This window comes from Talpa occidentalis, unplaced genomic scaffold (assembly GCF_014898055.3).
Source record: "Talpa occidentalis isolate TD23 unplaced genomic scaffold, MPIMG_talOcc4v2.1 talOcc4.14, whole genome shotgun sequence".
Classification (NCBI taxonomy): domain Eukaryota; kingdom Metazoa; phylum Chordata; class Mammalia; order Eulipotyphla; family Talpidae; genus Talpa; species Talpa occidentalis.
In genome coordinates, this window is record NW_023601433.1 from 927,347 (window position 1) to 953,038 (window position 25,692).

Here is a 25,692-nt window from a genome sequence, read left to right on the forward strand (position 1 = left end):
TCTCGGCCCCTTGATCTACAGTCTTGGATTCCTCCTGCCATCTATCTATCCATTCACTCGCCTTACGTGGCAGGTCTGTGCCAGGCGCTGGCTCGCTGAAATGGACACGCGCCAACGTCCCTGCCTTCGGAGAGTCCTCACAGAGGTTTCGACTCCGACCCCAAAGCCTTGACATTTCGACCAAACTCAGCCTTCAACGGAGCCTAAGGCCTGTTCAGTCTCCCAAATCTGCTCCCTCCGGGCCAGCCCGCAGCACCCATGGGGGCTGCTGCGCTACAGCAAGGGGCATTGGATTTGGAGCCGGAAAAGCTAACAGCGACCCGAAGGCCCCAGCAGCTGGCAGTCATTCTGCCGTCTACCTCAGCTTCCCAAAGACGACGTGATGATTGAAAGAGAAAACAGACACGACAGTGGTGTGTAAAATGTAAGAGCTCTGGGCAGCTTCTAGAAATATCACCATTATTGCTACTATTTTCAACTTATTCCTCAACCCTTGGGTAATTCTGATATTTTGAATTCTGGAGTCACTGAGCAAGGAAGAACATCAGAGACTGTCTTCAACACCATCACTCTTGCAGATGGTGAAAATGAGGACCAAGGAAATGATTAGCTGAAGGCAGAGGTCACCCATGGCAGGCCACAGGCATGTTTAGTCTAAAGAGTTCTGTATAACCTGTGTGAGACTGATCTATTCTGGTTTTAATTTCAGAATTGGAAGTCTGCATACAGACCTGGATTTCCAACTTCTCTTGTCTGAATGATCAGACGACAGGGAACCCAATTTTTCTTGTGCGGCAACAATGCAGGCACAGCTGAGATGAGGCCTTGGTTCTCCCGTTTGCCCGAGTCCTCAGTGTGCCCTATTATCCCTTCACCATGGTCCCAGATCAACTACCACTTTTCATTTTTCCAGCCCCCTCCGCCCATTTTCTATACCTGCCTCACCTGTAACTCAAGTTAGTAACCTTTAGCCTCCAGCCATACATTTTAGTGTAATTTCCTTCAACGACTACATGAAATGAGATCCAAGCCTCACTAATTCCTTTTTTAAAAAGTCTCGTAGTGGTCACCATGATCCCAAATGAAGCCCCAGCAGGACTTTTTACAGAAACCGACAAGATCATTCTATATGAGAACAACCCCGGCAGCAGCCAAAGGATTTATTTTTTAAAAAGCAAAACTGGAAGACTTAAGGTATCTTGCTACTGACTTACAAGGCCACAGTAACCCCGATCACGTGCTATTGTCCAAAAAAGAGATGGACAGTCAATGGAACAAAAGAGAGGCCCAAAACGACTCACACATATAAGGCTAACTGATTTTTGACAAACATGTCACAGCAATTCAATGGGGGAAAGAAAAGTGTTTTCAAAAAGTGCTGCTGGTACAATGGGACATTCTCATGGGAAAAAAGGAATGCAGCTGAGTGTGCAGACGTGACATGACAGCCACTTTCAACGGCCGGCTCCGCTACTGGCGGGCCATATAAACTTACCTGTCGAGCCTCAGTTTGCTCACCTGCAAAGTGAGGAATATTCTAGATATACATTCCAGAGGGTCATTGTGAGAACGAGGAAATGATGACTGTAAGGACAGGCTCAGTGCCCCGCAAAGAGCACTCAGTAGTTAGCCCAGATCCGACCTGCCTAAGCCTCCTGTCTACCGCTCTCTCAGAGCCCGCACCACTTCACAACCAAGTATGTGTTTTTCATTGAAAAATAATGGTCTTTCCCAAACATTCAAGCCAAATTAACACCAGATTGATGTGCTGAGTTTATCCTGTGGATTCTCAACACTACAAGTTGAACTTCTTGTGCAAGTTCTCAACCCTGTCTCCACTTCCTCCCATCCAGCCCTCAGTGCCTCACAACTTCCCTTCTAACCAGCACCCCATAAATACAGTGGCTCTCAACAAGGTCCCCAAGGACTTCCACACGACTAGGCCAAAGGACACATCCTTACGTGCCAGGTCAAGCCAGCGGCACTGGGTGCAGCTGGTGACATTCCCTTCTCTCAACAATCCCTGCTTCTCTCCTGCCTTTCTAGCTGCTCCTCAGCCTGTTTACGGCGTCTACCTCCCCTGAGGATCGTGGAGCTTCCAGGGCTCCTACGCCTCTTCAGGTTTCACGCCATAGCAGGGATCACAAACACAAAAGCTCACAGGAGCCAAGGAAGGAGGGTAAGGAGTCCGTGACACAGGCTGGAATCACTGAGAGGAACCCCACAGGAAGAGGTGGGGACTGTGACAAGCCAAAGAACACACACACTCCCTGCCCACGGGGAGCAGCTGCTGTTCCACGCCGGCAACGGCTCCCATGCAGAAATGTAGGGTGAGTGCTGGTAAACGATCTCATTTTCGAAAAGAAGCCAGAGTCCAGATCTTAATGTAAAATCTCAATATTCACTGTGGTCTGTGATCAATAAAAGCAACATTTGTGCCCCCCCCCCAACAAAAATGTCAGAAAGCTAAAATAGAATTAGGCCACCAATTTGCAACACATCCTCTTGCAATTCTTCCTAGGCAGGCAAATCAGCTCTTTCAGTGCACCTCAAGGACCCGCATGTTTCCACCACCAGCCTAGACGCCCTGAGCGCTGAATAACCCCTTGGGAGTGGGCCCGCCTCGGTTCCAGCGCCTCACAGGCACCAGCTCGCTCATCACCTCCGACACTGAAGCGTCTGCTTGCTCCGGGCCAGTGTTCCCTCTTCGTGGAAGACACCCTGAAATGGCTCAAGTCTGAAAGCTGGGTTCATCCTTGAGTCTCCCATCTCCCTCCTCCTTTCACGATGCCTGGTCCCTCCTTCTTCCTAAGGTCCATCTTGCCATCTCTTGCTCCTTGTTGCTGCCGCCCTGGATAGGGCCATCATTTCACCGCCAGGGCTAGTACTCGTATCTCCCAGCAACTTCTCTGCCACCTCCTCCTCTGCTCTACCGGCCATTCTGGGGCATGAGGTATTCTTTTAAAATGTTAATATCCCCTCCCCGGGCCAGGTCACAGGGTGAGGGTCCCACATGGCGCGCAGCCCTCTCCTGCCGCCCGCTGCTCCCCTCAGCAGTGTACTTCGTCAGTCTGCCTGCTCTGCTCCCTGCTCCGGCTCTGGTGAATTCTCTCACCCTCCTGCGCTTCTGACTGTACCCAGTGCTTGTATAAATAAATAAATAAATCTTTAAAACAAAAATGTTAATACCCCCTGGCACAACCCCCTATGGCTGCACTGTCCATAGGTTCAAGTCCCAAATCTTGTCTCTCCGATATGATCCCTGCAAACATCAAATCAAATCACCCTTCTCATTCCTTTCTTGAGCCAGTTCCCTATGTTCTCCATTCACCCTCACAGGGCCTGCCCGCACCCCCTTATCCTGTAGGGCACCCGAAGAGGGCAGGGCTCCCTGGCACGCATGCCCAGAGTTCCATCTGACTCCCCCTTTGTAATAGTCATCAAAACATGCCCTTGTTAAATGAATGTCCTCCCCATTAAATATTAAACTCCACCAGAGACTGTGATTTGCTCACGTACTACGTCCCCAGGGTCCATCCTCACCCCCGGCACACAAATTAATGAGATCTTTGAAACAAGACCCTCAAGCTAGAGTGAAAAATTCTCCACAGTCTAGTCTACTAGGCAAGCAGGACTTAACTCCAACTCTGAGGGGTGAGGTATGATTATGTAAAGGACTTGAAGTCCAACGCAGAAAGTCTCGGAGAGAAAAGAGCAGATCCATGAGGCTGTCTGTCCTACGGAGGAGCACGTCGGCCTCGGCTGGCCACACAAAGTCAGCAAGTCCGCAGTCTGGTTACCAGTGGCGAGCCACATGGACTCTCCTCGCACAGAACTCTGGGCCCGTGGAGGCCACCGCCAGATGTTTGGGGGTCTCTGTGAGCGTGCTCCACGAGAAGTGCTTTAGTTTTGTGATTTCATTATGAAAATAACCTAAACATTTAAAAATAAATAAGCAAATAATTTAGGCAAATGCAGTGTGAACATTTGCTTTGGTATTTCTGAGCACAGTGGAGCCAAGTACTATTACTTTATTGCAACCTGCTGAGGAGAAAGGACACTGGCAGGATTAATATGAAAAGGATGCCCTGTACCAGGCGAAGGGTCAAATGACCTAATTTTGCAGCAATCAAGAGAAAAGTGGGGGCCAAACTGAGTTATCACCTGGGCCGCAGCTGACCAGGCCGGCTAACCTCAAGGAACCTGAGCTTAAGTGGGCAGCGCCATGCTCACACAGCAGCGTCCATGAAGTTCGGCGCAACACCCGCCACGGCCATGTTAAGTTAATGTTAATTTGAACTTATCTCACTTGCAACTTTGGGGTTATCCTGCGCACGGTTTCAGTTTCTGGCTGCAGCGGGGCTGTCAGCAAAGGGCGTTATTTAGGTACAGGTGGATGTCTGACCGCACTGGCCTGGGGTAAGTTCACCTCACGGCAGGACCCGCGAACACGTCTTGCCCCAGGAGGAGCCGCTGCGTGACTCTGGTCTCGTCTGAACGAGAGGCCGGCTCCGGGCGAGCGCATGGGCTCGCGCCCCGACAACTTCCGCGCCCCAGCGGCACCGCTCGGCCCGTCGGCCCGTCCCCGACGTCTGCTCGGCGCGGCCTGGCCGCCCGCGGCTCCCTGAACCGGGCGGAGGTCGCCGCGCAAGTGCCGGGGCAGGGAAGCCGCGGCTGCGGGGGCCGTTCTGGAAACCCGGAGCCGCGTCGCTCTCGGTCTCTCTCCCCGCGCGACGGAAACGTGGCGCGTGGATGGAAGAAACGCCCCCTTGTGCCCCGCGGCGCCGACGGAACGGCCGACCTGCGGGCCTGGCAGGTGGCGCGGGCGGGCGGGCGGGCGGCCTCGGAGGCCCGCGGGGCGCCGGGCCTGGGCGCGAGGCGGGGCGGCGCGGCAGACGGCGGCAGGAAGCGGGGCCTGCGCGGTCCGCGGGCCCGCACCGGGCGCCCGAGCGGCCGCGCCGCCGCCCCCCGCCCGCCCCGCCCCGCCCCGCCCCGCGGCCTCAAGGTCAGCGCCGGCCCCGTCCGCGCCCGCCGGGCCGGGCCCGCAGCGCGCCCCGAGCCGCCCGCACCCCGCCCCGCCCGCCCGCCCGGGCCTCACCCGCGACAGGGTGAGGTCGGTCATGAGCTGCTCGAAGGCCCGCGTCTCCTCGGCCTGCCGCTGCGTGTGCAGCGCGATCTTCTCGCTGAACTTGCGCGGGTTGGCGCCGCCGGAGCCCGGCGAGGCGGCCATGGCGCGGGCTCGGCCGCCCGGAGGCCCCGCCGCGCGCCCGCCCGTCCGTCCGCGGCCGCCGCCCGACGCCCGTCCTCCCTCCGGCGCGACCCGGCCGAGGAGCCGCCGCGGCCCCACCGCCCGCGCGCGGCCGGGAGCGCGCCCAGGCCCGCCCCCGCCCCGCAGGCCCCGCCCCGTCCCGCAAGCCCCGCCCCCCGCGCCCGCCGCCGCCGCCCCGCCCCGTCCCGCAGGCCCCGCCCCCGCGCGCCCGCCGCCGCCGCCCCGCCCCGTCCCGCAGGCCCCGCCCCCGCGCGCCCGCCGCCCCGCCCCGCCCCGCAGGCCCCGCCCCGTCCGGCAGGCCCCGTCCCGTCCCGCCGGCCCCGCCCCGCCCCGTCGACCCCCGTCCCGAAGGCCCCGCCCCCGAAGGCCCCGCCCCGCCCCGGCGCCCGGGGCGGAACCCCGCGCCGCGGCCCGCGGCCCACGATGCGGCCCGGGTCGGCGCAGCCCCGCGGGCGCCGGGGAGTCAGGGAGGCGCCACGGCCGGGACGTCCAGGCCCCGGGACCGACGGTCCCTCGGGCGCGGAGCTGCAACCGCCGCGTCCCGCCCGCAGGGGACGCGCACTGGAAGGGCGAGCACCCCGGCCCGGCCCCGCCGGCCCCGCCCCGGCGCTGCCTCCCCGCGGGGCCCGCCGACCAGCGGCTCCGGCCGCCCCGGAACGAGCGGCTCCCGTCGCGCCCGGTCTCCGCGCGCTCCGACTCGCGCGGCCCCGAGACCCCGCCCGGCCCGGGGCCCCCCACACGCCCTCGGGCCCCCAGCCCCCGCCTCCCGCCGCGGCGAGGCCCGTCGGGGCCCCGTGCGCCCCGCGCCCCTTCTCGGGGCTCGCGAGGCGCCCCCACGCCCGCGGAGGCGCGGGCTGGACGCCCCCGGCCGGGCTTTGTGCGGCCGAGAACGGCGGAGACGCCCGGGGCCTGCTCAGCCGTCAGGCCGCGCGGCCCGAGGCGCCCTGGGGGCAAACGCGGTCTCGCGACTGACGGCCCCGTCTGGGGCCCGCGTGTGCTGCTTTCCGGGCGTTTCCTGGTCCCTTAGTTTGGGGGTCGGTGCCCCGAGCGGGACCTCCCGGGGGACGGCAGGGGCGACCCGGCCGGGCCAGCGCACCTGCCGCCCGGCGCGCAGCCGTGCGGGGCGTCCCGTCCGCCCAGGACGCCGAGACGCCCCCCGCGCCCGCCCGGGCAGAAACCGGGCGCGCGGGCCCCGCTCTGCTCCCCTTCCGGACGGAGCGGAGACAAGGGCGCCTGGAAGGACACCGCCGGCCCGGCCCAAAGGCCGCTCGGAAGCGCGCGGCCTCGGCCCCGCCGCGGGAGGCGCGGGGGCCCCGCACCCGGCCCCGCACCCGGCGCGGACCCTCCCACGGCCGCCCCCGGGGGGACCTCGCCTCCGCGCCCCCCGGCGGTCGGGACGGTGCCGGCCCCGCGGGCTGCCGCGCCGGGTCACCCGACGTTCACATTTATCCTTGCGGGCGGCAGCGCGCGGCCTGTGGCGACCCGAGCGAGCTGGCCGCGCCGCCCCGGGGTGTGTGCACGGCCGGCGCTCGCTGCCCGCGGGCTGTGGGGCGAGGGCGCTTCGCTGTTCAGGGACCAGCACAAAGAGGCCTTTCCCTGCTCGCCCCTTCACGCAGGGGGGCGGTTCTCTTCGCGCGGCGCCGCCCGCTCCCGCGCCGTCGCTCGACTCCGGGCAATTTTGGGGGGAGTCAAAGAATCGCCTGTTTTTATCTGCCCAGATTTCTCGGCCCCGCCCGCTCTCCCGCGGGCCCTGCTCCTTCCCGCAGTTGGCTGGAGGCAACGTGAGGAAACGCTGACCCTGTCCTGGCCGGCGGGGCAGGCCGTGCCCCGCATCTGCCCCCGCCCCCTGGAGGGCTCTTCTGGGGCTGCGCGCTGCCCCCCTGCCCATGGCCCTGCTCCCCACACCCCAGGGGATCCTCTTGCCTCACACCCCTGCCTTTTAGTGCGGGGTCTCCCTCCTGTCCCGGGAAGTCAGAAGACCCTTGAAAGAGAAAACCCTCGCACCTGGTGGCTGCTTCGCCCTCCTTGGCTGCCCGGGAGCCCTGCCTGGGCCCTCGACGCCTCTTCCCTCTCCCGTCCCTCCCTCACGTTCCCTTCCCTTTCCGCGGCCACCCGGCCTTTGGGGAGAGGCTGTTCCTGTGCCGCGCCCCCCGCGCCCCCAGAGCCCCCAGACTTAGCGCCTGGTATTATTTCATCACGTGCCCAGGGGCTTTTGTTGGGCTGGTGGTGAGGGTGGAAGTGATTGTCCTTCAGTTCTGGGACACGGTCTTACCTTTTTTTCTTTTTAAGATTTACTTTATTTAGTTATGCACACAAGAGCTGGGGTGCAGGCCAGAGGTGGGGGGTGAGAGGATTCCCCAGAGACAGAGCGGGGAGCAGAAGAGGCGGATCCACTGACACCCACTGCTGAGGGGAGCCGCGGGGAGACAGGAGGGGTCTGCCGCGCCACGGGGTCACCTCCCGGCCGGGAACGGAACCCGTGCTGCGGTGACTGTGGACGCCTCACAGTGCTGTGACCTAACACCTTGTGCCACCAGGGAGGCCCCGGTCTTACCTTCTGGACAATTCTCTCTTCTTCATTTCCTTTGCTCTTTCATTCCAGAAATGGTTAGCTGGCTGTGGGGCCTCCTGGATGGCTTTTATAATTTTCTTATCCTTTATTTTCTGTTTTCTCTTTCCTGATTAATTTTCTCACCTTTTTCCTCTACCCTCCGAACGTTTTTCTGCATTTACATATTTAATTTCTAAGAACTACTTTCTCTTTCCTGAATACTTTTTAAGCAGCATCCTGTATTCTCTTCCTAAGTGCGACATCGTAGCTATTTCTGTCTTTAAATTTCTCTTCTACTCCTTACGTTATCTGCCTGTTTTGTCCAAATCCACTTTTTTAATGTGTCCATTTGATCTCCATCTAGAGGTTTCTCACAACGGGTGATCTTTGACTCTCCTCTCAAATTAAGACACTGAATGTGTGTAGATGCCTCGATTCTGGAACTAAACGGGTTTTAAAATGTTTTCAAAACACCTTCTGTGCAGAGACTGCTCGCTGTCTCTCGATGGTCGCTTTTGGTTTTTGGTTTTTCCTCTCTTCTTCGTCATTTGAAAAGCCCAGCGTTATTAGGAAAGGAGAAAGCACAGGCAGGCACTGGCAGGGGCACGGGGGCAGGAGACCTTCGTTCTTCTTCGGGTCAGTCTTCATTCTTGACATTCATTGCACCTTGACATTCATTCCATCCTTCCTTCCGCCTTCCCGAGAACCCCGGAGTGTCTAGCTGGGCTCCTCCTGGCCCAGCGCACGCTGCGGAAACCCATGCCCGCACGCTCCCTTGCAGGTGGGCATGGGCAGACACCACGTTCCCCCCGACGGGCTGTGAGCGGAAGGGAGGCTGGCACCCTTGGGGCCCCGCCCTGAGAAGCAGCCCACCGTCTCTTCCGCTCTCTCGTCACCGGCGGAGCACCATCTGCTGACTAGCTCACCGGCAGCCCCCTGTGGAAACGGCGTGCTGACAATGACAGCCAGGCCCCAGCACCGAGGACGCGCGGTGCGAGCTCCGGGCTGCTTGGAGATTGGCCCCTGGGTGAGGGATGCGCCGGCCTTCGTGATGGGAATGGAAGTGGGAACTATTATACTTAAACAGAAAAATGCTTGAAAACATGCCTTGGGGGGTGTGGGGACTATTGGGAAATCTTTATCTTCTACTTGACAGATTGCTAAATAATGTGCATTTAAAAAAAACAAGTATAAATTTCTTTCAAGACCAGGGAGAACAATAAAGACGGAGCACGTTTCGTGTTCAGCTGACTGGCGGTCCTGTGTGCCGTGCGGGCCTCCTGGACTGAGGAGAGACCAGATTTTTCATTGCATGGCCCCCAAATAGCAGAATCTCTAAGTTTGTTTTTTCTCTCCTGCCTTAAGAATCTTCCAGCCTACTATCCAGGAGGGTGAGCCCGCAGGCTGGTGTTCTGAGAGCTGCGTGAGAAAAGAGAGAAAAGGCTTGACTTTTTTTTTTTATATTTCCATTCTTTATTCTATTGTATATTCTGCATTTTACTCTTGATTAATTACAAATTCAGTTTTTGTCTAACAATATATCATATGAAGGCACAGTTATTTCTTATTTTTTTAAATAAATTTTATTTTTATATTCCCCATACAATTGCAACCCCCTTATTTTGACCCCAATCCCTCCCCTCCCCACCCCCTACCCCCCATAGAGTGTCTCTTGTTCATAGTTGTTTGTTGATTTTGATATTTTCTTTCTTATAGTTATTCATTTTCCTGGTCCCTTATTTAGGTTTTCTAGATTCCTGCTATGAGTGAGACCATCCGGTGTTTTTCTTTTTCTTTCTGGCTTATTTCGCTGAGCATGATCCCTTCCAGCGCCATCCATGTTGCTGCAAATGGCATGTGTTTATCTTTTTGAATGCTGAGTAATATTCCATGGTGTATATGGACCCCATCTTCTTGATCCAGGCATCTATTTTTGGGCATTTGGGCTGTTTCCAAGGCTTAGCTATTGTAAACAGTGCTGCTATAAACATAGGGGTGCAGGTGCTCTTTGGAATGGATGTTTCTGTGTCCTTTGGGTAAATACCTAGGAGTGGAATTGCTGGATCCTATGGAAGCTCTATGTTTAGTAGGTCCAGAAATCTCCACACAGCTCTCCACAGTGGTTGGGCCAGTCTGCACTCCCACCAGCAGTGCAGAAGAGTTCCTTTTCCTCCACATCCTCGCCAGCATTTGTTGTTGCTAGTTTGAAAAGGCTTCACTTTGGATGTGTTGCTCTCTCTTAATCCCCGTCTTCAGAAGTCACCTCACTCCCAGCCTTTCTTGGCCTCACCCTAGGTCCAGCGCCTCTCTGGCTCAGCACCCTGGGGCTAACCCCTGCCTACAGGCACGGAGGAAGGGGGCCACCAGCTAGCGTGGAGCAGCTGGGGAGGGGTGCTGGGCATCTCACTGCTCCTTGTACACACTTCTGACCAGTATTTGTACATCGGGCCCCATCCCTCCTGCCTCAGTGCCCCTGGCCCCCTTTCTAGCCATCTTTGGTGTAGATCATCTTGTTCTGGCTGCTTTCCCCCCTACCCTGGTTCTCAAGCATGAAGGTTTCAGCTTTCTACGTTCTGCTTTGTCAGTTACCATTGGCCCGAGGGCTGGGGGCCCTGACGAGGCCTCCCGCTGGAAAGCACCGGCCTGGAAGGAAGGTCACAGTTAAGGCAAGGCAAGGAGGTGCTGGGCACTCTGGACAAGAATCCTGGACCTGAACCCACCATCAAGACCCAGATGCCCTGGCTGGCGGAGTGGCAGAATTGGTCCCCTCCAGGCTACAGGATCTGTGTCCCGGTGCTGACGTGGATGCCCGACAGAGGGAGAAGTTAAATTCTTTCAAGTTCCTCAGATCTGTGACCATCACCAACGTGATCCTGGGCATCCCCCACGAGGACAGAGGAAAACCCTGGGATTTCACCCAGGGAGATATCCTCCAAGTCAGAGGTTGGCAAACATTTTTCTGTGAAGAGCCAGATGGTAAATATTTTAGGGTTTGCACCTTTGCCATTCCAGCGCAAAAGCAATCACAGAAAACACAAATAAGTGAACCTGGTTGTATTCCAATAAAACCAAATATGAAAACAGACACTGGGACAGACTTGGCCCAGGATTATCATTTGCTGGCCCTACTCTAAGTTTTTCTCACAGCTTTTCACGCCTGTGTTAATTTCATTGTTTCTTTCTAAATAATCTGTCTCCTCTCCTTGGTTACTTTGCAGTTTTGTTGAGTGGTAGATTTTTATGTAGAACTCAGTATATTTCAGTCTGAAGACCTGTATCAGTTAGGATTAGATGTAGCTACAGCAGAAAACCTACCCAGAAGGGACCTTATACAAGTTGAAAGTTTATTTCTCTTACATAAAAGTCAAGTTACTCTGCTGCTCACAGCCTCAATTTCATGGTACCTCTATATCCTAAGCAGTGAGAAGACTATGCCAAAAGAAGTTTCCAGAAACTGCTACATAAAATTTCCTTCTATATCCACCCCACTGAACTGAACTTAGTCACACATCTAGATACTAGGGAGCCATGTGCCCAACTGAAACTATGATCTCTGTTGTCATGGAACAGTAGTTATCAAACATAAGCATTCATCAGAATCACTGAAATTTAAAAAACAAAACAAAACAAAAAAAAAAACAGATTGCCAAACCCTACTTCTGGGTTTGTGATTCAGTAGATCTTAGATGGAGCTGAGAATCTGCATTTCTGACAAACCAACGGGCAATACCGACACTGCCCACTCTAGGACCCCAGTGAGGATCATCTGATGAGGGGAAAACAATACCAGATAACTGGAAGAGTCTGCTAGACAGATCTTCCAAATGCCCTAGAAATTTTCTTGAATCTCTTCAAATTTTGCTTTCCATATTCTTTAATTTTCCCCTCTAGTGGCTGTGAGGTGCATATGAAACTTTCTTATCCTGTTCTTTATGACTTTTAACCTCCCTTTCATATTTTCCCACTATTTTTGCTATAGTTTTGGTAATTTCTTTAGATTTAGCTTCCACTTTGCTGACTTCTCTCTTCATCTGTGTCTAATCTGCTATTTAATCTGTCCATTGAGTTTTTCTTCTGCAAGGATTATGTTTTCCTATCTAAAAGTTCTATTTAATTCTATTTAATTCTTTTGCAAATTTGCTTGTTCCTTATCGCCAGTCTTGTACTTTTCATATTTTTATTCCTTTTTCTATGCCTTTAGTTATACTAATTTTGTTTTCTTTCAGTACATAGTTCTATTATTCCAGTGTTAGAAGCATTAATCCTATTGGTTATATTTCTGACTCTTTTATTTTTTAAATACACTGCTGAGGGGAGCAGCGGGCGAGACAGGAAAGCTCTGTTGCATCATGTGGGCAGCTCCTTGGCCAGCCAGGGATCAAACTCATGTTGCAGAGGCTGCAGATAGCGTCACTGTGCTGTGCTTACCCCTTGCGCCACAAGGGAGGCCCTAAATATTTCTGACTTTTGTTCATGGTTGATTATTCCCTAATATCTTTAACTAAAATATTAACTAATATCCTTAACTTTCATCTGTTGGGAGGTTTGACATTTTTTTCTTATGAGAATATGGGTAGTACAAATATGATACAAATGTTGTTTTGTTCCATGAACTGTAGGGAAATCATTTCTAGGCATGAGAATTTTATTCCATAGTTACTATAAACCCTATAAATTTTCAGTTTCTCAAGGTATTTCCTGCCCCTTCTCTCTCAGAGCCCAACTGGAGAGAGTCAAGCTGCCTTGTTAACTTGCCAGTGGGCAGACTTCACCCTTTCAGGCAAGGATTTACCCTCCTTACAAGCTAGCCCATTAACCTGTCTCTGTGTCATGGCTGCCAGCAGGAGGAACGAGACTTCATGGTCAGACACCATCAGCAAGCAGCATTGGTGTCAGCTGTGTGTCAACCCTCCTCCCCACCAGGTCCGGGGGTGGGGGGTGTACAGAAGCCCCAGAGATGGCTACACATGCAGTGCGCTCTCTTCCAGAAGACATTACCAACCTCATTCCTCAAAGCTGCTTGCCTGCAAGCACCAGCTTGAGGAGTGGCCCAGGAGTGAGTGGCCAGAGGTCCCCAAGGGTGGTGTAGTCACCCAGAGTGTCTAAGAATGCTCCAGGCCACAGGGCGGTGCTCCTCCCAGTCCACCTGAGGGTGAAACCTTGTGATGGTCCTGTCTTGGTTCACTCCTGAGCTTATGTAACTCCATGGTAGTCTTTTACCAAGTGGGCATTAAAAGAGAGCCAAGAGCAACCTCAGGAGACATGATGACTACATGTAACATGGTACTCTGTGTGGGAGCCTGAAACAGAAAAAGGGTAGTAGGTGAAAATGGGGGAATCTAAATAAAGCATAGATTTTAGTTAAATAAGAAAACTTGGAGCTCCTCGAGCACTGGGGTTACTGGGGTAGAAAACCACATGTTTACTGTGTGTGAGTTCACCTATGCTATGCATTACATTTTTTGTTATATTTCATTTAGCATTTTAACCCTCCAAGTTTTCCATTTACCTTTATCTATAACTTTGTTGGAACCTAGGTGTTTGTTTAAAATTTATATTCCTGGATCCCAGCCTGAGATTGAGGCTTATATAGACAGAGCAGGGGCCCAGAGTCTGCTTTTGATAGCAAAGACTTCTGATATAGCTTAGTCAATGGGTTAGACCTTAAGAAATGCTGCATTGGCCTCCCCGGTGGCGCAGTGGTTGAGCGCTGGGTTGCGAAGCTGCCCACAGCCTCTGCGGCGCCGGTTCGATCCCCGGCTGCTCCCCGGCCCCGGAGGAGGATCCCACATGGTGCGCAGACCTCTCCTGCCGCCCGCTGCTCCCCTCAGCAGTGTACTTCGGTCCTTCTGCCTGCTCTGCTCCCCGCTCTGGCTCTGGTGAATTCTCTCACCCTCCCGCGCTTCTGACTGTACCCAGTGCATGTATAAACAAAACAAACAAACAAATATAATAAATAAATAAATAAATAAACATGCCTCTATAAAAAAACTAAAAAAAAAAAAAAGAAATGCTGCATTGAGGGGCCTCCCTGGTGGCGCAAGGGGTTAAGACACAGCACTGTGAAGCTGTCCACTGCCTCTGGAGCACAAGTTTGATCCCTGGCCAGGGAGGTGACCCACATCCCACAGCAGACCTCTCCTGACTCACCCACTGCTCCCCTCAGCAGTGGATTTCAGTCAATCCACCTGTTCTGTTTCCAACTCTGTCTCTGGTGAATCCTCTCACCTCCCATACCTCTGACCTCTACTCCAGTTCTGGTATGCATAAATAAATAAAATAAATCTTAAAAAAAAAAAGAAAGAAATGCCTATACCCCAGCTCTTGTGTGCATAAATAAATAAAATAAATCTTTAAAAAAAAAAAAAAAAGAAATGCTGCGTTGGGCCTCACTGGTGGCGCAAGGGGCTAAGCGTCAGCACTGTGAAGCTGTCCACAGCCTCTGTAGCACGAGTTCCATCCCCGGCCAGGGAGCTACCCACAGGGCACAGCAGACCTCTCCTGTCTCCCCGCCGCTCCCCTCAGCAGTGGATTTCAGTGGATCTGCCTATTCTACTTCCCACTCTGTCTCTGATGAATCCTCTCATCCCCCGCACCTCAGGCCTATACCCCAGCTCTTGTGTGCATAAATAAATAAAATAAATCTTTAAAAAAAAAAAAAAAGAAATGCTGCATTGAGAACGGAATCACAGAAAGGGTCGAAGAACGAGCTCGTGTGAGTCTTCAGACTGGAAGGCGCCCACTTCCTGGTGCAGGGGCAGCCACCCTAGTCTTCTATTGCTGAGACCAGAAAGGGGATGCCCGCTCCCTGCCTTCCCACAGATGTGGCTGGCCATGTGACCTGTCTGGTTACTGACACATAATGGAAAGCCCACTGGAGAGTTTCCAGAAGCACTTTTGGTTTTCAGATAAAGGAACACATTCCGCTGTCACTAACCCCTTTCTCCTCTGTACCTCGAGACAGATGTGATGTCTGAAGCTATGGCGGCATCTTGCCGCCATAAAAAGAGAAAGCATAAAAAGAATTCAGTATTCAGAAAGACCTTGGTCAGTGCTAGCATGATGCTGCTGAATGGACACTTCAACTGTCTCCCTCTAGAATTACATGAAATAAACTTAAGCCATGGGAAGTTACTTTTCCCTTTCTCATAGCCAAATTATTCCTGATGAACTTAAGATCCTCATTTCTTGTTAAAAACTTTTAAATTTAAGTAATTTCAGACTGAAACAAAAGCTTTAGCAATATAAAGAATTCCTGTGCACTTGCTACCCAGTTGCCCTAAATGACACGACTTTACTTCTCTTGCTTTATCATTTCTATATAGGTGTTCATTCCCCCAAACCATGTGAGAGTAATTTTTTTTTTAAAGATTTATTTATACAAGCACTGGGTATAGTCAGAAGCGCAGGGGGTGAGAGAATTCACCAGAGCGGGGAACAGAACAGGCAGACTGACAAAACACACTGCTGAGGGGAGCAGCGGGCAGCAGGAGAGGTCTGCGCCCCATGTGGGACCCTCGACCGAACCGGCGTTGCAGAGGCTGCAGGGGATTGAGCTGGAGTTGCAGAGGCTGCAGGCAGCTTCGCAGCCCAGCACTCAACCGCTGCGCCACCAAGGGAGGCCCCCATGTGAGAGTCGTTTATGATGCCCATAAATACTTTGGTGTTTACTTCATAAAGACAAGGAGGGCAGTTACCGTCCTCAGGGAATCACTGCTGAGTTGGCACTGTTATCTAGTTTACAGATGTCAAAATGTTCGCCGTCAGTCCCAATTTAATGTGATGGCAAAAGAAAACTCCAGGGCGCGTCACGTTCAGTTGCCGTGTCTCTCTAGTGTCCTTTGATCTGGGACGGCTCATCTTATATGATTTCAAAAAAAGTTGCAGTGACAGGCCTGTTACTTTGTTGTGTGTCCCTTAAGAGGGTTTGTCTCTACGGCCTGGGATTAGTCTCACACTAGGTGTTTGGGGCAGGAGCGCACAGCAGGTGCAGTCTCGTTCTCAACCAGGGGGCCCGACACCCAGCTGTGCTGTTGCTGGCGTGGAACTGGGATCACTTGGTTCGGGCTCACTGGCTAGGCTTCTCCACCGGAAAGTGCCCGTGTCCGCCCCCCCCCATAGCCCCCCCCACCAGGTTAGAATCCATTACTAGTATTATTTTCATACATACATCCTCCCCGGCTTGACCTTCCACCTGGTTCTGTGTCCTGACATGCCTCATCTGTTCCTTAGCTCTTTTTTCTTCCTGGGCACAGAGGGATTTAGGCTAATTTTGTTCTTTTTCTGCCCAGCCCCAGAATCAGCCATTTCCCCAAGGAGTGCTGGTTTCTTTGCGTGGAAAGGGGCGTTTGAGTCCTTGTTTCACTTCTGAATATTTATTGATTCTGTTCCTTCCGAGGTAGCTTTTCCTGAGAACCTGTCCTTTAATCGTGATCACAGCATCTATTTTACCATGTTCCCCCTCGCCCCTGCCATCTGGCCCAGCACCCTGACCCCGGAAGACTTGAGAATGTGTTTCTCTGGAGTCAGGCCAGGGCCTCCGAGCAAGTAAGTGCAGGAGCTCACCAGGTGTGCACTTGGATCGGCACAGAGAAGTAGTTTTCTAGACAAGTAGGGCAAAATTTATAATATCTACAATTTAAAGCCAAAAGTGGTGCCTCCCTGGTGGCACAAGGGGTTACGACGCAACCTGTGAAGCTGTCCACAGCCTCTGCAACACGAGTTCAATCCCCAGCCAGGGAGCTACCCACGTGGCGCAGCAGACCTCTCCTGTCTCCCCGCGGCTCCCCTCAGCAGTGTGTTTCATCAGTCTGCCTGTTCTGCTCCCCACTCTGTCTCTGGTGAATTCTCTCCCCGCCCCCCCCAACCTCTGGCCTGTACCCCAGTTCTTGTATGCATAAAGAAATAAATCTCAAAAAATAAAATAAAATAAAAATGAAGCCAAAAGTGTTAAATCACGTTACCAAGCTTGGATTATAAAACAGAGAATCAAAAATTCGTCAGCGAAAGTGAGTTACAAATGCAGTTTTGCCTCCCCGCCCCCACCCCCCGCCCCCGAGGAAACACTCACCAGGTAGTCGAGCCTGGCGCTCCCCAGCGGCCACGCGGGCTCCGTCTTCGCGGGCCCAGCCGCGTGCGGGTCAGGAGCCCCTCCCCGGCCCAGCGGCACGGCTCAGCGACGGGCGTCCCTGACGAGACCCCGAGGCCTCCCGGCGCTCCACTCACCGTGCCGTGCAGGGCCCAGGCGTTCCCGGCCCTCGGCCCGGCGCGGAGTCCTCGGTCTGCGGCAGCCACGGCGGGAGCCGCGCCCGGGAGGCGCGGGGGGCGCAAGCGCGAGTCTCTGCGCCGGCGCAGGCCCGTAGCTGCGGTTCCGCCGCCTCCACGCTGGCGTCCGGGCAGCCGTCCACGGCGACGCCCCCACGGCTACGTCCCTCCACGGGGACGACCCCCCAAGGGGACATCCGTCCACGGCGACGTCCCCCAGGGTGACGCCCGTCCACGGCGACGTCCCCCACGGCGACGCCCGTCCACGGCGACGCCCCCACGGCTACGTCCCTCCACGGGGACGACCCCCCAAGGGGACATCCGTCCACAGCGACGTCCCCCAGGATGACGCCCGTCCACGGCGACGTCCCCCACGGCGACGCCCGTCCACGGCGACGCCCCCACGGCTACGTCCCTCCACGGGGACGACCCCCCCAAGGGGACATCCGTCCACGGCGACGTCCCCCAGGGTGACGCCCGTCCACGGCGACGTCCCCCACGGCGACGCCCGTCCACGGCGACGCCCGTCCACGGCGACGCCCCCCAGGGTGACGCCCGTCCACGGCGACGCCCCCACGGCTACGTCCCTCCACAGGGACGACCCCCCAAGGGGACATCCGTCCACGGCGACGTCCCCCACGGCGACGCCCGTCCACGGCGACGCCCCCCACGGCGACGCCCGTCCACGGCGACGTCCTTCCACGGCGACATCCTTCCACGGCGACGTCCCTCCACGGGGACGTCCTTGCGCGCTGACCCGCGCGGCGCTGCGGCCGGGGCGGCCTCCGAGGGACTCCCTGCTTCGGCCTCGGTGCGCGTGTCGTGGCTCCGGCAGAAGCTCCAACGCGCGCTCCGGCCGCGGGGCGTCGGCCCAGCCCCGGCCTCGCGGGACCGCACCCGCCCCCCCCCGCGCCCTCACCGACGCCTGCGCCGCGGGCCGCGCGTCTCCGCGCGAGGCCTGGGTTGGCGCGCGGCCCCGCGGGACCCGGATGGCGCACGCGGGGCCCGAGGGTGATGACGGGGGCCCGAGGCACGCTCTGCCTCTGAGGCGGGCCGGGCCGCCCCTGCAGGCCGGGGGCTTGGCGAGAGCTGAGCTGCTGCCGGGACGCGCATCTTTGGGGGAGGCGTCAGATTGACAGAGACAGAAGAAACCGCACCCTCACCTTCTTCCAGGCCGCCGGCCCCCAGAGGTGCCCGCCTTGGGGTGCGCCCGCTCGGAGCGGAGGGAGACGGCGCTGCCGCGAGGCCCAGGGCAGAGTGGGCGGTGCCTGGGGGCTGCGCGAGGTCTCCGGGGCCCTTCCATCTCGCCTCCGTCTCCCGCTCAGCCTCCACGTTTATTTTTTTTTAAGATTTGTGCGCACAAGAGCTGGGGTGCAGGCCAGAGGTGCAGGGGGCGGGGGGTGAGAGGAGGCACCAGAGACAGAGCGGGGAGCAGAACAGGCGCATCCACTGAGACACACTGCTGAGGGGAGCCGCGGGGAGTCAGGAGAGGCCTGCTGCGCCCTGTGGGCAGCTCCCTGGCCGTGGATGGAACAGAGGCTGCGGACAGCTTCCCGGTGCCCAGACTTAACCCCTTGTGCCACCAGGGGTTAGAACCCACAGTTCTAAAGCCCAACTCTAGCCATTCCTTGCTCTTGTTAAAATCCACCAATTGCTCATTATTCCCGTTATAAAATTGAAAGTTTAGCACTAACGGCGACCAGTGACAAGTGACCTGAAGCTCAGGATCGGCGATGAGGGGTACCTACCCGGGCAGCTGGAGCGTGCTCCTCGGGCCCTCTTTTCTCTTAGGGAGCTGCCAATGTTAACAGAATATTATTTAAAAACTTGTTCTGTTAGAAACACAAATGTTCTGGAGCCTCCCTGGTGGCACAGCAGGTTGATCGCAGCGCTGTGAAGCTGTCCGCAGCCTCTGCAGTGCTGGTTTGATCCCTGCTGGCCTGGGAGCTACCCACATGGTGCAGCAGACCTCTCCTGTCTCCCCGCTGCTCCCCTCAGCAGTGTCCTTCGGTTCTTCTGCCTGTTCTGCTCCCCGCTCTGGCTCTGGTGACTCCTCTCACCCTCCTGCGTATCTGGCCTGTATCCCAGCTCTTGTATAAATAAAAAATAAATCTTAAAAAAAAACCCACAAATGTTCTCTTAACAAAAAAAAACTATTTCCACTGAAAAAGCTGAGAAACGAGGGCCAATCTGCTAGTGACGAGATTCTACTCCTTTTTCTTTTCTTTTTTTAAAGACTTATTTATTTATACAAGCACTGGGTACAGTCAGAAGCGCGGGAGGGTGAGAGGATTCACCAGAGCCAGAGTGGGGAACAGAGCAGGCAGAAGGACCGAAGGACACTGCTGAGGGGAGCAGCGGGCGGCAGGAGAGGTCTGCGCGCCATGTGGGACCCTCCTCGGGTGGCCGGGGAGCAGCCGGGGATCGAACCGGCGCCGCAGAGGTCACCGGCAGCTTCGCAGCCCAGCGCTCAGCCGCTGCGCCACCGGGGAGGCCCAAGATTCTACTCCTTAAACGCCAGTTCCCACCTGCCTCCAAGGCCGAGGGTGAGAAGGTAACTAGCCGGGCTCGGGGCATCTCCTGTCAGCAGGCAAGGATGCTGTCCCGGCAGAAGACCCGCAGTCTCCATGAAGATATTTGAGCTGGCCAAAGAGGGGAAGGACGACTTGGCCCTCCACAAAACTCCTGTAGATTGAAAAACAATAAATATGTTAAAAATCGTGGAATCACAATGATTTAAAAAGATGAAGGAGAAAACAAATACAAAATATAAAAATAAATAAAATAAGAAGAAAACCTTCAGTGGCCACGCGTAGGAGATGCCAGGGGAGCTCCTCCGACCACCGGTGACGGGAGAGACGATGCCTGCGCGGCGGCAACTGCACAGGCAATGACAGCAAATTCCCATGAGAGTTCCAGTGAGTGGAGGAAGGACAGACTCCGATCCCACCACTCTGCATCCCTCAGTGAATTAAGGAGACCTGGGCCACATCCCAGGACCGCGAGACCATAGGCTGCTGGTGGGAAAGCTCTCGGCCGGCCAGGGAGGAGATTCAGACACACCTTAAAAACATGAGCTCTTGGGCCTCCCTGGTGGCGCAAGGGGTTAAGTGGCAGCACTGTGAAGCTGTCACCAGCCACTGCAGCCAAGTTCAATCCCTGGCCAGGGAGCTACCCACACGGTGCAGCAGACCTCTCCTGTCTCCCCGCTGCTCCCCTCAGCAGTGAATTTCAGTAGATCTGTTCTGCTCCCCACTCTGTCTCTGGTGAGTCCTCTACCTCCTGCACCTCTGGCCTGCACCCCAGTTCTTGTATGCATAAATAATCTTAAAAAAAAAAAACAAAACGAGCTCTTGGCCACCTGAAATGTTCTTGCCAAAAGGTGAAACTGAGTGTGATCCACAAGGCTGTTTAAAAAGAAAGCCAGAATGTAAAAATTCCAAGTTAGTCCATTGCAAGATAAAAGAAAAAAAGTGCGTGGGCCTCTACTGGGGCCCTTCACAGCCATCACTGCAAACACTGGAAGCAGCTGGAGGTCAGCCCCACCTGCTCGCCTGATATTGTTTTTAGATGAGAAAATGATTTGGGGAAAGCCCATATTATAGCGTGGGGTTTCTCACCCTGGCACAGTTGCTATTTTGGTCTGGATCATTCTCTCTGGCAGAGGCTGTGCTGTGCCTGTAGGACATCTAGTAGCTTCCCTGGGCCCCACCCACTGGACGCCAACAGCTTGCCTAGAAGGGACAACAAAGCACCTCCAAGCACCCGGTGCCTCCGGGGCGCAGCTGCTCCAGACCGAGTCTCCATGTGCGGACCATTGGCCACAAAGGTCAAGACCACACTGTCCAGAACTTGTGGGAATAACCCAAAGCAGGGCCTCACCAGTGGCGCAGCAGTTGAGTGCTGGGCTGCGAAGCTGCCCGCAGCCTCTGCAGCGCCGGTTCGATCCCGGCCGCCAGAGGGTCCCACATGACGTGCAGACCTCTCCTGCCGCCCGCTGCTCCCCTCAGCAGTGTACTTCGTCGTTCTGCCTGTTCTGCTCCCCGCGCTGGTGAATTCTCTCACCCTCCATCGCTTCTGACTGACCCAGATTATTATGTATAAATAATCTTTTTTAAAAAAAATTAATAACCCAAGGCAAGGTGCGGGACAGCGTGGCCAGCGCTGGTATCTGCAAGGCTGGGCAGTGAGCACGTGGGTAGTGGGCATGTGGGGATTCATTACACTATTTCCTCTGTTTATCTTAGTGATATTCCACAATAAAAAGGAGCGTTAAAAACCATAGTGCCCAAGAGGTATTTAAGGATTTGTTTTCTGAAACGTCTTTAGCATGTTGGGTCGCCTGTACGTCAAAGCCCTCTAGTCGGTCCTAGTGAGGGCTTTGGTCGACTTCCCGTCTCGAGAAACCAGATGATCTAATGATTGGATGATAATTCTTTTCCAAACCAAGTGGTTTGGTTTTTTTTTTGGCTTTCAACAAAATTGAAGAACTCAATTGTTGTATTTTTATTATAAACCATTGAGATATTTTGGATGCAACTAAGATGTCCTAAAAAACGTGTGACATCACAGTAACAAAGCACCAGCTTCCACACGCTTATCATGAAGAGAACTGGTCACAAGTCAGAATATTCTAGCAAGTAGTAATATTTACCCCCCTTTTTATACTTTTATTTTAAAAACTTGCATTAAGAAATGCAGTTCAACTATCTTCTAGAATTATCACAAAAATGTATTATGTTACTTTGGCCAAATATGCACTAACAATAATTATAATGATGTAAAATAGTTTTTCTGGACCGAGTTAACAACCTTATGGACCCAGGGAATCAAAGTATTATTGTTACCAAAAATGACAGTGATCAAAAATGAGACTATGGGGGCCTCCATGGTGGCGCAAGGGTTAAGATGCAACCTATGAAGCTGTCCGCAGCCACTGCAGCACGAGTTCAATCCCCCAGCAGGCCAGGGAGCTACCCACATGGCGCAGCAGACCTCTCCTGGCTGCCTGCTGCTCCCCTCAGCAGTGGATTTCAGTCTGCCTGTTCTGTTCTCTGCTCTGTCTCTGGTTAATCTTCTCATCCCCCAAAACCCCTGGCCTGTACCCCCGCTCTTGTATGCATAAATAAATCTTTAAAAAAAACAAGACTATGCTCTAAAATATTACATAAGGATAAAATTTTGAGGGAAGTGAAACTTTTTTTGGTATTGTATTTCTTTTTTTAATACTTTATTTTATATAATTCTTTTTTTTATAGAGGCATGTTTTATTTATTTATTTGTTTGTTTGTTTGTTTATACAAGCACTGGGTACAGTCAGAAGCGCGGGAGGGTGAGAGGATTCACCAGAGCCAGAGCGGGGAGCAGAGCAGGCAGAAGGACCGAAGTACACTGCTGAGGGGAGCAGCGGGCGGCAGGAGAGGTCTGCGCGCCGTGTGGGACCCTCCTCCGGTGGCCGGGGAGCAGCCGGGGATCGAACCGGCGCTGCAGAGGCCGCGGGCAGCTTCGCAACCCAGTGCTCAACCGCTGCGCCACCGGGGAGGCCCTATTTTATATTATTCTTACATCATTTTTCATCTTTGCACAATGTATGTATTTTCATTATGGTTATATTCCCCATACAATTGCACCCACCCCCCCTTATTTTGACTCTATTCCTTTCTCTCCACGCCCCACCCTCTCCCCGCCTCCAGTAGTGTCTCTGGTTTATAGTTGCTTGTTGATTTTGATTTTTACTTTGTATTGATTAGTCTTTTTCCTGGTCCCTTATTTAGGGTTTCTAGATTCCTGCTATGAGTGAGACCATCTGGTATTTTTCTTTTTCTTTTTCTTTCTGGCTTATTTTGCTGAGCATGATCCCTTCCAGCTCCATATATGTTGCTGCAAATTTCATGTGTTTATCTTTTTTGATGGCTGAGTAATATTCCATGGTGTATATGGACCCCATCTTCTTGATCCAGTCATCGATTTTTGGGCATTTGGGTTGTTTCCATAGCTTTGGAATTACTGTTTCTGTGTCCTTTGGGTAAATACCCAGGAGTGGAATCGAGGAATCTCCACACAACTCTCCACAGTAGCTGGACCACTTTGCACGCCCACCAGCAGTGCAGGAGAGTTCCTTTTTCTCCACAACCTCGCCAACATTTGTTGTTGCTAGTTTAATATGTGCCATTCTCAGGAAGTGAAGCATATTTAAAGAGAAAAATAGATATAACGTTTTCATCTGATGAAGAGCTTTGTTCACCCCTTAAAAGGGATGGGGTTTCACTGGATTCATAGGAGTGAGGTACAGTAGGCCCCATATCCTACCTCGATTTCTGGTTTCAGTGGTCAAATGTGGTCTGAAAATTTTAGACAATACTGAGACCACACTCACATCACTTTCATTACAGCCCGTTATTATAATTGTCCTTGTTATGATTAGTTATTGTTAATCTTTCACTGGCCTCATTTATAAATTAAACTTTATCATCATCAGTAGGTGCATAGAGAAGAAAACAGTATCTGCGGGGGTTAGCTCCATCCACGTTTCAGGAGTTCCCTGGGGGTTTTGGATTGTTATGTCCCACAGATAAGGGAAATTTAATTTTCTGGATTTTTATTTATTTATGCATGCAAGAACTGGGGTACAGGCCAGAGGTGTGGGGGGTGAGAGGATTCACCAGAGACAGAGTGGGGAGCAGAACAGGCAGACTCACGAAATCCACTGCTGAGGGGAGCAGTGGGGAGACAGGAGAGGTCTGCTGTGCCCTGTGGGTAGCTCCCCGGCCGGGGATCGAACTCGTGCTGCAGAGGCTGCAGACAGCTTCACAGTGCTGAGACTTAACTCCTGTGCCACCAAGGAGGCCCCCAAGGGAGATTTAATTTTCTATCTGTAGTTTTTATCTTGAAATTCACAGTATATTATGTTGGCAATTTCACGTACCAACTTAAATATACAAAAAAATTAGATTTCAAGTTTACAAAGCAGGGAGGGTTGTAATTTTTCCAAATTCTGTCCAGGGCATGTGGGCAAGGCCGGTGAGCAGCCGGCTAGCTGCACTGGGCCTGCCCCGCTGTCCGGCTGTGCGTTGCCAGGGTTGCCAGGGTCCACCTCCCGCCTCACCCCGTGCTGCTTCACGAGCACCTCACTAAGTCCCTCCGCTTCCCTGGCGGACTCCGTGGGTCAGAGGTGAAAATGAACACCAGGGAGGGCTCAGGCACACGCCTCTGCGCGCTTTGTCCCCATCTCAGAGTGAGGATACGCCCCCCCCCCCCTCAGGGTCCACCGCCAGGAAGGCCGGGGTTCTAGCCGTCTCTGCTCCCCGGCAGGTTCGGGCGCCCTTCCACACAAACCATCACCTGAGCTGACTTTATGAGGACTCCGCTTCCCCTCCCTCCTACGGCCGCCAGTTTTCCCACAGAGAATGGCCAGTGGAGACAGACATGCTTTTCAAAGCGAGGCTGCCCCCGCACCCTTACTTACGAGCCCCCACTCCCTTTTTGCTGCGTACTAAATCCCCGTCTTTTTTGGGAACTCCCGTATAACAAAGGAGCCCCAGGGGCACCTGACGCCAGCCCGTGCTGTCAGCGCTCTGCCAACCTGAGTGAAGCGACTGTTCTCCTCACCCTCCTCCTGTCCTCTCCCTTGAAGCCCTGCGGGCTGATCGGCTGCTCCGCGGGGGTGAGCCGGGGTGTTTTCTGTTGTGGTTTTCAGTGACTGAATCGCACTCAAGTCAACGCTGTCCCGCAGGAACTACGAACAATGAAACTGAGAAAAATAAACACAAATATGAACAAACCACCTTTTATTTCACACAGAGATACAAAGGCCATTGTGTGCGGCGACACGACGGACGGGGAGTCCAGATCCCTGGGAGGAAGTAAAGTTATGACAAATGTCACGAGGCTGGTCAAGGAGAAGGTCAAAGGCAGTGAGAGGAGACGGAGAAGGCCGCAGCCAGCAAGGCCCTGCCGTTCCTAGCTCCCGGCACTCAGCACTGTTAAAGCCACATGCTACCGAGCCCTGGGCATTCCACACGGGCATTCGTGCCATCTGGCATGAGTTGTGTCAGGGAAACGAATATCCTCACGACTCCTGAGCCGTGATATTGCTTTTTTTTTAAGGATTTATTTATAAATAGAACTGGGGTGCAGGCCAGAGGTGTGGGCAATGAGAGGATTCCCCAGAGACAGAGCGGGGAACAGAACAGGCAGACTAACTGAAATCCACTGCTGAAGGGGGCAGCCATGTGGGCAGCTCCCTGGCCGGGGATCAAACTCGTGCTGCAGAGGCTGCGGACAGCTTCATAGGTTACGTCTCAACCCCTTGGCCACCAGGGAGGCCCTGAGCAGTGGTATTGTTAGAGGCCGCTGGCTGTTCACTGCCTGTCGCTGTGGAGCCCTCGGGCACCAGATGGGCATTTGTTCTGGGAAAGGCTGTCGCATGCCATTCCCAGCACATGAGGTGGCGCTGCCCGAGTGAACAGCATCTACTTTTAATCAGAGAAAAGGACTAAACAACTGTCTTCTAAACTGCAACCAAACCAAGGGCAGGTGGGGAGGCTCCTCTAGGGCGCCACCCCTCACACGCCACCTGCCCAGCGTGGACTCAGGCCACTCACCCACG

General features: G+C 54.2%; 2 protein-coding genes across 2 annotated transcripts in view; one reads left to right on the plus strand and one right to left on the minus strand.

Annotated features, from left to right (window-relative positions):
* Positions 1-5,230, minus strand: part of CRTC3 (CREB regulated transcription coactivator 3) — a 73,539-nt gene extending 68,309 nt beyond the window's left edge. The window contains exon 1 of the mRNA XM_037509922.1: positions 5,099-5,230. Within this exon, the coding sequence (XP_037365819.1) occupies positions 5,099-5,230 (132 nt within the window). The remainder of the gene's footprint in view (positions 1-5,098) is intronic.
* On the plus strand, positions 5,229-18,220 carry LOC119245121 (basic proline-rich protein-like). Its single transcript, XM_037511383.1, has 4 exons — positions 5,229-5,253; positions 5,821-6,048; positions 6,297-6,779; positions 17,220-18,220. The coding sequence occupies exons 1-4, from the start codon at positions 5,229-5,231 to the stop codon at positions 18,218-18,220; spliced, it is 1,737 nt and encodes a 578-aa protein (XP_037367280.1).
* Positions 18,221-25,692: the final 7,472 nt, after the last annotated feature.

What these genes read in the sequence shown, in the direction of transcription:
- LOC119245121 (XM_037511383.1), top strand. Translation starts at nt 5,229, where the DNA reads ATGGCGCGGGCTCGGCCGCCCGGAG. An exon ending in CCGCCTCCCGCCGCGGCGAG is followed by an intron (nt 6,049 to 6,296) that starts GCCCGTCGGGGC and finishes CTGGTCCCTTAG; the next exon opens with TTTGGGGGTCGGTGCCCCGA. An exon ending in GCTGGCCGCGCCGCCCCGGG is followed by an intron (nt 6,780 to 17,219) that starts GTGTGTGCACGG and finishes GCGTCCGGGCAG; the next exon opens with CCGTCCACGGCGACGCCCCC.